The 12,416-nt window shown below is 40.0% G+C and overlaps 1 protein-coding gene across 11 annotated transcripts in view; it reads right to left on the bottom strand.

The window, feature by feature from the left end:
- The window catches only part of LOC105499881 (ribosomal modification protein rimK like family member B), an 89,179-nt gene that overhangs the window by 64,167 nt on the left and 12,596 nt on the right, over positions 1 to 12,416 (bottom strand). For all 11 annotated transcript variants that reach the window (XR_011609362.1, XR_011609365.1, XR_011609363.1 and 8 more), the window contains one exon: positions 6,975 to 7,205. Coding sequence is in view for 6 of the 11 variants with exons in the window: in XM_071072220.1 (XP_070928321.1) it covers positions 6,975 to 7,149 (175 nt within the window). In the remaining 5 variants the exon portion in view is untranslated. The remainder of the gene's footprint in view (positions 1 to 6,974; positions 7,206 to 12,416) is intronic.

Genomic DNA, 12,416 nt, shown 5'->3' with positions numbered 1-12,416 from the left:
AGGCTGAGGTGGAAAGATTGCTTGAGCCCAGGAGGCAAGAGGTTGCAGTGAGCCAGGACTGCACCACAGTACTCCAGTCTGAAAGACAGAGAGAGACTCTGTCTCAAAAAAAAAAAGCGGGGGGGAAAGGGGGGAACCAAAGAAAGCCTATGAGAATTATAGGCCAGTGTCAAGTGAACCGTAATACGCATTATGGATATTCCAGAAGGAATAGAGGAAGACAAAGGGACAACAGTTTTGTTTTTTTTTTAAGTTCCCTAATCTAGAAAGAAATAAACATCTAGATCCATGAGGCCCAGCAAACTCCAATTAGATTAAATATACAAGCATGCCTCATTTTATTGTGCTTCAACTTACTGCCTTTTGCAGGTATTGTGTTTTTTACAAATGAAGATTTGTGGCAACCCTGTGTCAAGCAAATCAATCAGTGTCATTTTTGCAACAGCATGTGCTCACTTTGTGTCTTTGTGTCACATTTTGATAATTTTCACAATATTTCGAACTTCCATTTTAATTATATGTTATAGTGATCTTTGATGTTACTATTATAAATGGGCGACACTAACTGCGACCACATAGATGGCGCTGAATAAATGTGTATGTTCTGACTGCTCTACCAACTGGCTTCCCTATCTCTCTCCCTCTCCTTGGGCCTCCTTATTCCCTGTGACAACAATATTGAAATTAGGCCAGTTAATAACCCTACAGTGGCTCTAAGTGTTCAAGGGCAAAAGAGTCACACATCTCTCACTTAAATTGAAAGATTAAGCTTAGTGAAGAAGGTATTTTGAAAGGTGAGACAGGCCAGAAACTAGGCCTCTTGTGTCAAAGTTAGACAAGTTGTATATGCAAAGGAAAAGTTCTTGAAGGAAATTAAAAGTGCTACTCCAGTGAACACATGAATGATAAGAAAGCAAAGTAACCTTATTGGTGATATGGAGAAACTTTTAGTGGTCTGGATAAAAGATCCAACCAGCCACAACATTCCCTTAAGCCAAAGCCTTATCTAGAATAAGACCCTAACTCTCTCCAATTCTGTGAAGGCTGAGGGAGGTGAAGAAAAGTTTGAATCTAACAGAGGTTGGTTCATGGGTTTTAGGAAAAGAAGCCATCTCCGTAACAGTGCAAAGTGCAAGGTAAAGCAGCAGGTGCTTATGTGAAAGCTTCAGCAAGTTATCCAGAAGATCTAGCTAAGATAATTGATGAAGGTGGCTGCACTAAACACCAGATTTTCAATGTAGACAAAACAGCCTTTTGTTGGAAGAAGATGCCCTCTAGGACTTTGATAGCAGCTACAGAGAAGTCCATAACTGGCTTTAAAGTTTCAAGGGACAGGCTAATTCTGTTGTTAGGGGCTAAGGCAGCTGGTGACTTTAAGTTGAAACCAATGCTCATTTAGCATTCCAAAAATTCTAGGGTTCTTAAAAGTTATGCTACATGGACTCTGCCTATGCTAAGTGGAACAGCAAAACCTGAATGAGAGCACATCTGTTTGCAGTATGGTTTACTAAATATCTTTAGACCTACTACTCAGAAAAAAAAGATTCCTTCCAAAATATGACTACTCACTGATGATGCCCCTGGTCACGAAAGCGCTCTGATGAAGATGTACAAAAAGATTAACATTGTTTTCATAGTTGTTAACACAACATGGATTCTGCAGCCCATGGATCAAGGAGTAATTTTTTTTTTAACTTGGTGAGACAGCTGACAAAGAGGAGTACTTTCTACTTTCAAATGTTATAATTTAAGAAATACATTTCATAAGGCTATAGCTGCCACAGTGATTCCTCTAAAGGATCCTGGCAAGTAAGCTGAAAAACTTCTGAAAGACATTCATCATTCTAGATGCCATTAAGAACATTCATAGGCTGGGCATGGTGGCTCACACCTGTAATCCCAGCACTTGAGAGGCCAAGGCGGGTGGATCATCTGAGGTCAGGAGTTTGAGACCAGCCTGGCCAACATGGCAAAACCCTGTCTCTACTAAAAATATCTGTGTGTGTGTGTGTGTGTGTGTGTGTGTGTGTGTGTGTGTGTGTGTATTTTTTTTTTTTTTTTGAGACAGAGTATCGTTTTGTTGCCAGACTGGAGTGTAATGGTGCTATGTCGGCTCACTGCAACCTCTACCTCCCGGGTTCAATCGATTATCCTGACTCAGCTTCCGGAGTAGCTGGGACTACAGGCGCACGCCACCAGGCCCAGCTAATTTTTGTATTTTTGGTAGAGACGGGTTTCACCATGTTGGCCAGGAATGGCCTCAATCTCCTGACCTTGTGATCTGCCAGCGTCAGCCTCCCAAAGTGCTGGGATTACAGGCTTGAGCCACTGGGATTACAGGAGTGAGCCACTGTGCCCGGCCGAAGCTATATTTTTAAAAAGAGGTCGACAAACCTTCACCCCAAAGAACAAGTACAAAACTGGAAATATTTTTATCAATTCTATTTCAGAGCTCTGGTAACTAACCAAAGACAGACAAATTGAGACACATTTAAAACAACAACAAAAACCTGCTAGAACTCTGGGTATGAACAATGGAAATCTATGGCCTTTTTTTACCTAGGTCTGATTCCGTTTCCACAGAGGTGGAAATGCAACCAGATTAGCTGGCACAGTTTGACCACAGTGGGATAGTTGTGAAAAATCAGCACACTTGCTGCCGGGGGATGGTTTTAATTTGAGGCACAGAGGCTGAAAATCCAAGGCCACACTGTCAGTAAAAGAGATGAACAGGGAAAATACAATTCTGCTAGCCCAAGGACAGTCCTACAACAGGCAATAGCATAGTACAATATTCATTATTTTAAAATAGGCATATATTGGGGTGAATGTTTCAAAAGTTTTTAACCGATGAAGATACTCAACAACAACAACAAAACTTGGAGGATTAGGCAATAAAACGATAAAGCGGATTTGGGAAAGGCAAATATAACTAGCACTGTAATTCTGAAAGATTAATTTGACTACAGTACATTAGAAGATGAGTTTAAAGTGGAAACAAATTCAGAGGTTACTATAATAGTTCAGGCAACTTTGATTTCATTAGCAGTAGTAAGAACAGACATTATGTCAGATACATTATAAACAAAACAGACAAGTCTTTTACAACATTGTATCTGGAAGTAAGGGACAATGAATAAGAAAGCTGACTCCATGATTTCTTCAAGCTTAGGCTAGGAAGAGGATACCGTTAATAGAATAGACTAATATTGGAGCTAGAACAGATTTGTAAGAGAAGTTCAAGAGAGCAGTTTTACATACACTGACGCAAAGGGAGAGGCAATGAGGAGAAAAAAAAAGGAAAAGCAAAAGAACTTCTATGTCTTCTACTCATTTATAACTATAGTCTCTCTTTGTGAAAACACTGCACAGATAACGTATAAATGACGTGTAATGTGTAAATGATGTGTATAACATTTTTTAAACAGCTTTCTTGACATATAATTCACATATTATAAAATTCATCCATTTAAAGTATAGAAATGTGGTTTTTAGTAATTCCACTGTATCATGCAAAATAGCCACAATTTTAGAACATTTCCCTTATCCCAATTTGTTTAAGTCTCTCCACTTAATTCTGTGAAAGAGCCTGTTTCCTCATCTGCATAATGGTAATATCACCTCCCTCGTAAGATATGAGAGTTAAATAATACATGAAAAATGTTAAAAACAACAACAACGAAAAAACCCTTCTAGAAATGCCTGAATATATAGGAGGTGCATCAACAAAAAGTATCAAAAATTTTTAAATTAGATTTAACACTACAGGGGAAAAGTAAGTTTCTGAAGATTTTTAAAAGAATATTAGGATGATAAAAGTTGTGTTTAATGAAGATGTAAAAATGCTAAAGAGGAAAAAGAAAGAGCTACTGAGGTGGGAAGATTGCTTGAGCCTGGGAAGTTGAGGCTGCAGTGAGCCAAGATCACACCACTGTACTCCAACCTGGGTGACAGAGCGAGACCCCATCTCAAAAAAAAAAAAAAAGAAAGAAAGAAAGAAAGAAAAAGCTAGAGGGCTAACTAAAGTCATTAAAATTTGAAGCCATGGGAAGCCCCACTCAGGTGCCCCTCTCTCTCACAGAAGAGCTGATCTCCTTTCTCTTTCTTTTACCTATTAATTAAAACTTCACTTTTAGTCTTTTAAAAAAAAAAATTGAAGCTATGATAGCCTGACCCAGGATAGTGAGAAGATAGAACATTTATGGCTTAGAAGGAAAAAGCAACAAAATTTTGTAGCATACTGGCTCTTGAGGATTAAAAAAAAAAAAAAGACATGTTAACGGTAAGACTAGGTCAACGGGAGAAAGGTGATATTACAAACACAGACAGAGAAGCTGAAATAACAAGACAGTTTTGATGGAAAAAAGTAAGTTCCACTGTGATAGAATGACACAGAAATGCCACCTGAGAATGAAGTGAAAATGTTCACTAGGTAACTGGGAAAAATATCAAGAGCAATGGTTTTCAACCCCAGATCCTTTTCAACCTACACACTTTTAAAAAATAGAGATGCCCATTTCTACCTCCCACGTTTTGTGTTATTACTTAGTAGCCACTAGATTTCATAAGGATCTATGGCTGTAGCCTTTGGTTTTCCAACCACCAGAAGCCTTGTAGGAGCGGTGTTGAGTGAACTAACGTTTTACACTGGCATGTCTCTTCTCATGCAGACTTCAAGAACATGGCTCCCAATACAATAAAGTGTCTGAGTTTCTGACTCCAATTTCAATAATAACTACATACACTTATACTGAAAAACCTGTGTAAGTTGAACAAGTATGTCACAAATATTGAGTTTTAGAGATTTACCTTGATTTGATCAAGGATCTTGGTCACAGATGTAAGAGGGGTGCAAAGTGACATTCATACTTTTCATTCATATGTTACCAAAGTTATAACTTTACATTTATTTGTGTGATTGTTTGACTAATATTGACCTTATCCTTTAGAATACATGAGGAGACTATATTTTATTTTGTATACCATACCACTACCCAGCACATAGTAAATGCTGAAATAATACTTAATGAAGGCCGGGCGTGGTGGCTCAAGCCTGTAATCCCAGCACTTTGGGAGGCCGAGACGGGCAGATCATGAGGTCAGGAGATCGAGACCATCCTGGCTAACACGGTGAAACCCCGTCTCTACTAAAAAAATACAAAAAACTAACCGGGCGAGGTGGCAGGCACCTGTAGTCCCAGCTACTCGGGAGGCTGAGGCAGGAGAATGGCGTAAACCCGGGAGGCGGAGCTTGCAGTGAGCTGAGATCCGGCCACTGCACTCCAGCCTGGGTGACAGAGCGAGACTCTGTCTCAAAAAAAAAAACAAAAAACAAAAAAAAACTTAATGAAATAATGAAATAGACTCTCATCCCAGATTTCCTGAATATAAATAACTAGGTATCGGACCCAGGCAATATATACTGAAAAGATAATTACACTGAAAATAAAATAGTGAGCATCATCCTGATAAAAGCAGTACATTCAAGAGAACAAGAGTAGGTGGGCATGGTACCTCATGCCGGTAATCTCAGCACTTTTGGAGGCCGAGGCAGGTGGATCACTTGAGTTCAGAGTTCGAGACCAGCCTGGCCAACAAGGTGAAACCGGCTCTACTAAAAATACAAAAATTAGTCAGGCATGGTGGTACACATCTGCAATCCCAGCTACTCAGAAGGCTGAGGCAGGAGAATTTGCTTGAACCTGGGAGGCAGAGGTCGCAGTGAGCTGAGATCACGCCATTGCACTCCAGCCTGGGTGACAAAGTAAGACCCCGTCTCAAAAAAAAAAAAAAAAAAAGAACAAGAGTACTTATCCACTTGAGTGAAACAACAAAGAAACATTTTTGGCAACAATAACTGATCAAAAGTACTGTGGATGAAATAAATGTTACAAGAGGATTGAAAATAAAAGTGATGTTTGCTAACAGATTATACTTAGTGTGATACTCAACCTATGGTAACATTTTTAATTTAGACAAGATTCTAGATCTGTTAGCCTATGAATGAAATTATCCTACCAGGGCAGATAAAGGTAAGATTTTATTGTACTTTGCATAGCCTTAATTCTCACAATAACTGTCTTTCTCCATTTCATTGATTAGGAAATTAAATCATGGGGCTTCAGTGTAATTCTAGTCACAAAGGAAGAAAGTGATCTAAAATGTATTTATACTATCGTTAAATTATGAAGTATTTTCTGAAAGTCAGTCAAAAAGTCCATTTATATGACACCATATAACGTTCCCTGACAGAAACTACCAATTTAGCTACAGTAAGCCATAAAACTTTCAAAAGCAAAAATTTAAGAGTTTCCTGAAAATCAGTACTAAAGAATTTCTATACTTTTCCAGGATATCTTCCCCTATAGTACTAAAACAAATACGAAATACTAAAAATACTAGAAATATTTATCACCAATTGAGTTAAATCATTAAGACACCTGTAAGAAAAACCATATTAGTTTATATTACATGTAAAAAGTGTTTTATAAAAAGGAATCACATGGATTTATTAATCAAGTATTAATGAAAGAACCTCCAAAGATACAAATTTCCTTAGGAGCACCTTATAAAGAAAGTATTTTAAAACTAGAAGACAGTAAAAGTGAAAGGAACTTGAGAATCATTTTTACTTTTATTTTTCAGAGACTGTGTCTTCAATGTTGTCCAGGCTGGACTTGAACTTGTGGGTTCAAGTGATCCTCCCACCTTAGCCTCTGGAACTACAGGCATGTGCCTACTTTGTTTTATTGTTTATCTGTTTTGAAGGTCATCTTTAATTTCCCTCACAACTGTTTCCTAATAAAGTTAATAAATATTGTTTATATTACTTCCATAAAATATATTAGACCTTATAATTAAAAAACACTTAGTAATGACAAGGCTACAAATTCCTCTGTCCTAATTATTCCTAAAACATGCAGATTCATCATATTCTAGGTAAAAATCTAAAAGATCACTTAGTATAGACCTACCCAGGTTTCCTTGCTCGATTGTCAGCACCACCTCATCCATCACCACAGCCCTAAAGTCCAGTTCCTCCTCACAACATTTGGCCTTCAGCGCTCGTAAAATCTCTTTTTGAGGATAGTCTTCCCTGATGCGACGATCTGTCAAAAACCACAACTTGGCAGCCACAGAACTACACATCTTGATTAGCTTGTGCTTCCTTGCCTGGCTTATTTCCTCTTGGATGTAATGTCCACCTAGATGGAAGAGAAAATATACATAAAAGGTAAATCAAGAAATCTACTTGATTTCTGGATTTCATACAAATAAATGCTGAGATTATATACTAATTATATAAACAGGAAAAAACAAGTGTAGAGATATTATTTGTTTCCCTTTCATTCAAACTAAAATTATACACTAGTAATATGGAAACTGACCACCTCTTCAGAAATACGATTTCTCCATTTTTCCTTGGGGAAACTGGCACTGCAACTTAATAACTATAGCTGGTCACTTAGCAGAAACTTTAAATACCTTTCCCAATATTACATATTGTCTAGAAATATACTTTAATCTGAACACTGACTTTTTGTTTTATCTCCTCCCTCAACATTCTGTTCTTGATATGAAATGAAGTTCCAATCATCAATACATCTCCATCTTTCCCATCACCAGAAACCCCACTTAAGTATATTTTTGTATCTGTGGTTAACTTTATATATTCAATTTTCTTCCTTGGTTTTGTTATAGGTATGTAGAAAAAAAAACAGGTAGTAGCACTTATCTTACTAGGTAAGCTTCAATGACGAAGTCATTTACACAGTAGCTTTAGTCAAAATAAATACTTGGAGAATGAGCAAAAAGGGCTCTCAATAACCAAAATAAATGTCCAGGTCCATTCACTACATTTCATTTATTTCAGCCAGAGGACAGCATGCTCTTACTCAATGTTTTTATTCTTTCTATAAATAGATTTTTTAAAAATAAACGCAGCTTGTTTATCAAAATGCAAAAAAGGACATTTTTCCAGATAGTGTTGCTTCGAGTTTGTATCATGAACAATGCAACATTAAAAATCATCTTCCTGAGAAGAAAAAAGTTACAAGTTTCAAAACAAGCAACAAAAAGATTTTTTTTAATGTTTACAAAAAAAAAACAAAATGTCAAGTATCATTCAAGTATTATTCCAGATAATACGGCACACCTAACACAAAAGGAAAGGTCCCCGGCAAAGAATGCAGGAAGGAAAGGCTGTACAGACCAGCAGCTTCCTGAATAGTGGCAGCTGGACATGATCCACCCTCCAGGTACCAGCAAGAAGGGCCTGCTCCACAGTGCACACGGTTTGAAAGCAGAGCATTGCTGGGCAGGGGCACCACCAGAGCCAACAGCACACATTCCCAAGTACCTCGAAATGCCATGTCTGCCACACTTGACCACCTACCTCTCTCTTAACTAACCTACTACCCCACAATCCACTGCCTCAAAGGCCTAAGTCTGTTAAACAAGCAGGGTATCTAAACCGGATTATGGTAGTAACTCAGCTTACACACATACTAGGAAGGAACCATGCTAACTTAACATCGGATGCTCTAGGGTTAGCAGTTCTGAATATTTAACAACTTTTTATTTTTACTTATTTATTTACTTTGAGATGGAGTTTCACTTTTGTCACCCAGGCTAGAGGGCAATGGTGTGATCTCGACTTGCTGGAACCTCTGCTTCCCGGGTTCAAGTGATTCTCCTGTCTCAGCCTCCCAAGTAGCATGTGCCACCACACTCAGCTAATTTCTTATTTTTTTTTAGTAGAGATGGGGTTTCACTATGTTGGCCAGGCTGGTCTTGAACCCCTGACCTCAGGTGATCTGCCCGCCTCAGCCTCCCAAAGTGCTGGGCGGATCACCTGAGTGAGGTCAGAAGTTCGAGACCAGCCTGGTCAACATGATGAAACCCCATGTCTACTTAAAAAAAAAATATATATATATATATATACACACACACACACAAAAATTAGTCGGGCTTGGTGGCAGGCACCTATAATCCCAGCTACTCAGGAGGCTGAGGCAGGAGAATTGCTTGAACCCAGGAGGCGGAGGTTGCAGTGAGCCAAGATCACGCAACCATTGCATGATCATTGCACTCCAGCTTGGGCAACAAGAGCGAAATTCCGTCACACACACACACACACACACATACACACACAGAAGAAGATAAGGACCCGGCTCATTAAAATGAAAAATATATAAACACTATGGCTTCCCTACAGCAGAATATTCCATGCATATTATTACAGGCAGTAAACCTTATCCTCTCTCCTCCTTAAACAGAATGTTTCTGATAAATTTTTCTCCTATGAAACTTTTCTTGAAAAGAGATTTCCATTTTAACCACATATGGGAAAGGTACAGTGCAAACCTGCACTGTCAGTTCAACCTGATGGGACTTTTTTTATGGGTTGCATTTCAGTCTCTTCCCTGTAGACAATCACAGGAAAGGCCACAGTGTGTCCCTGACCAGACGCTGTACCCGAACAGATACTACGCTCATTAATAAAAGAGGTTATAGCCACACAGGGCCTTCCAGGCCACTTGGGAAGGTCTCACTCAGAAAGCAAAGCTCCACAAAAGAAAAAGTCACACCAGAATACCTGATGTAGATAGAATATCCCCAGCTTCCCTTGACGAAAGAATTGTAAAAATGCCCTTAAAATGTTTGTAATCAGTAGTTATTGAAAGACTCTGTCACTGACTTCCAACACTGTGAAGCTATGTCCGTGCCTTGGCCTGACACTTGGCTCTTGAAACTCACCCATTTGCAGATTTTTTTTTTTTTTTTTTTTTCTGAGACAGGGTTTCAGTCACCCAGGCTGGAGTGTAGTGGTGCAATCACAGCTCACGGCTCACTGCAACCTCAAACTCCTGGACTTAAGTGATCTACCTGTCTCCTCTGCCTCCCAAGCAGCTGAGACGACAGGAGCAAATCACATCAGGCTAATTTTTTTTTTTTTTTTTCCTTAAGACGGAGTCTCGCTGTGCCACCCAGGCTGGAGCGCAGTGGTGCAATCTTGGCTCACTGGAGCTTCTGTCTCCCGGGTTCAAGCAATTCTCCTGTCTCAGCCTCCAGAATAGCTGGGATTACAGATGCCCAACACCATGCCCAGCTAATTTTTGTACTTTTCTCTTTTCAGTAGATAGGGGTTTTTGTCGTGTTGCCCAAAGCAATGAAATTATAGGTGTGAGCCAACAGGCCCAGTCTCTAATTTTTTATTTTTTAGGTAAAAATGTGGTTTCACTACGTTACCCAGACTGATCTCAAACTCCTGGCCTCAACCAATCCTCCCACTTTGGCCTCCCAACGTGCTGGGGTTACGTCTGTGAGCCACCATGCCCTGCCAATTGATGATTAATTTCATTGTACAGTGATTTTCACCTGAGTGTGGCAGTTGCTGCCCCAATAGCAGTCAGGATGGAAGGTTAGAGTCACTAGCAATTGGGAACCAGAAATGTTCTGCTGCTGACACATCAGTATCAGAAATTACATGGGCTACAATGATTCTGAAATCAGAAAATAATAATATTCCCCTCTGAAGAGCCACAAAGCTTCCAGTCAACATGTTTTTCTAGGCCAGGCATGATGGCTCCTGCCTGTAACCCCAGAACTTTGGGAGGCTGAGGTGGGCGGATCATTTGCAGTCAGGAGTTTGAGACCAGCCTGGCCAATATGGCAAAATCCTGTCTCTACTAAAAATACAAAAATTAGTCAGGTGTGGCAGTGCATGCCTATAATCCCAGTTACTCGGGAGGCTGAGGCAGGATAATCGCTTGAACCCAGGAGGCGGAGGTTGTAGTGAGCAGAGATCGCGGGGGGCAACAGCGAAACTCCATCTCAAAAAAAAAGAAAGAAACTGGTGGGGAGCAGTAGCTCATTTTGGGAGGCTGAGGTGGGCAGATCACTTGAGGTCAGGAGTTCAAGACCAGCCTGGCTGACATGATTAAGACTCCATCTCTACTAAAAATACAAAAAAAAAAAAAAAAAAAAAAAAAAAAAGCCGGGTGTGGTGGTGCGTGCTTGTAATCCCAGTTACTCAGGTGGCTGAGGCAGGAGAATCGCTAGAAGTTGCAGTGAGCCCAGATCATGCCACTGTACTCCAGCCTGAGAAACAGAGCTCCATCTCAAAACAAAACAAAAAACACACTTTCTACATTAAACCTCTGATTACCCGTACAGTAGTCCCTCCAAATCCACAGGGGATAATTCCAAGACCCCCAGTGGATGCCTGAAATTGCAGATAGTAACTGCACCATATATATGTTTTTTCCTTAACATACATATCTATAATTTGTATGTTAGGTACAGTAAGAGATTAACAATAATAAAATAGAACAATTATAACAATATACTACAATAAAAGTTACATGAATGCGGTGTCTCTCCCACTCTCAAAATATCCTATTGTACTGTGTCAGGGCGTAACTGAAACCACAGAAAGTGAAACCAGGGAAAGTGAAACCTGTCCAGTGGTACACTCCCATTCCCACAAGAGGACATGCGGCTAGCCTTCCTCCGTGCCCAAGCGATGGGGTCTCCCCAAGGGCTGCTGCAGCAACAGCTGCTTGCCTTCTTAGGGTTGCTCCAACTGGATTCACATCTGAGATGCCAGAAATGTTGGGTGAAGACTTCAATCCCAAAGGTAGAGGCTCCAGGCGTGCCTGCCTGCTTCTGCCCCTCAATGGTTCGCACCTAGCCTTGGGCACACCTGTTTCCTCCTCTTAACAGAATTTTAAAACATCTACTTTTCTATTTTTCCCATCTGCTGACAAGAAGAAAAAAGAAAAACAGAAAAAAACAGAAATGCTGACAAGAAGTCAAAAGGATTCCAGTAAATCTAAATAGCACAGGAGCTCAAAAGTGCACCAATGACAGTCCTGCTAATGATCCAGAATCTTAAAATTCAGATAATATTCACTATTTTAAACGACAGTAGAGTCCTCTATAAAATAAAATGGTTACTTTTTTCCTAGTAGTTTAAAGGAGTAAACTTGGTTACTCAATAAGGTAGCTGTAAGAAAATATTCTCCAGTAGTGAAACATAAATGCAGCGCTTGCAAATGTCCACATGTAGATGAGTACCGTATAGTATTTCCCCTCTTAGAATGTAAGCTCGGCTGGGCGCGGTGGCTCAAGCCTGTAATCCCAGCACTTTGGGAGGCCGAGACGGGCAGATCACGAGGTCAGGAGATCAAGACCATCCTGGCTAACACGGTGAAACCCCATCTCTACTAAAAAATACAAAAAACTAGCCGGGCGAAGTAGCGGGCGCCTGTGGTCCCAGCTACTCGGGAGGCTGAGGCAGGAGAATGGCGTAAACCCGGGAGGCAGAGCTTGCAGTGAGCTGATATCCCGCCACTGCACTCCAGCCTGGGCGACAGAGCCAGACTCAGTCTCAAAAAAAAAAAAAAAAAAAA

Source organism: Macaca nemestrina, chromosome 10, assembly GCF_043159975.1.
Source record: "Macaca nemestrina isolate mMacNem1 chromosome 10, mMacNem.hap1, whole genome shotgun sequence".
In the NCBI taxonomy this organism is placed as follows: domain Eukaryota; kingdom Metazoa; phylum Chordata; class Mammalia; order Primates; family Cercopithecidae; genus Macaca; species Macaca nemestrina.
The sequence above is the reverse complement of the archived record's forward strand: the minus strand, read 5'-3'. Positions and strand labels throughout refer to the sequence as shown.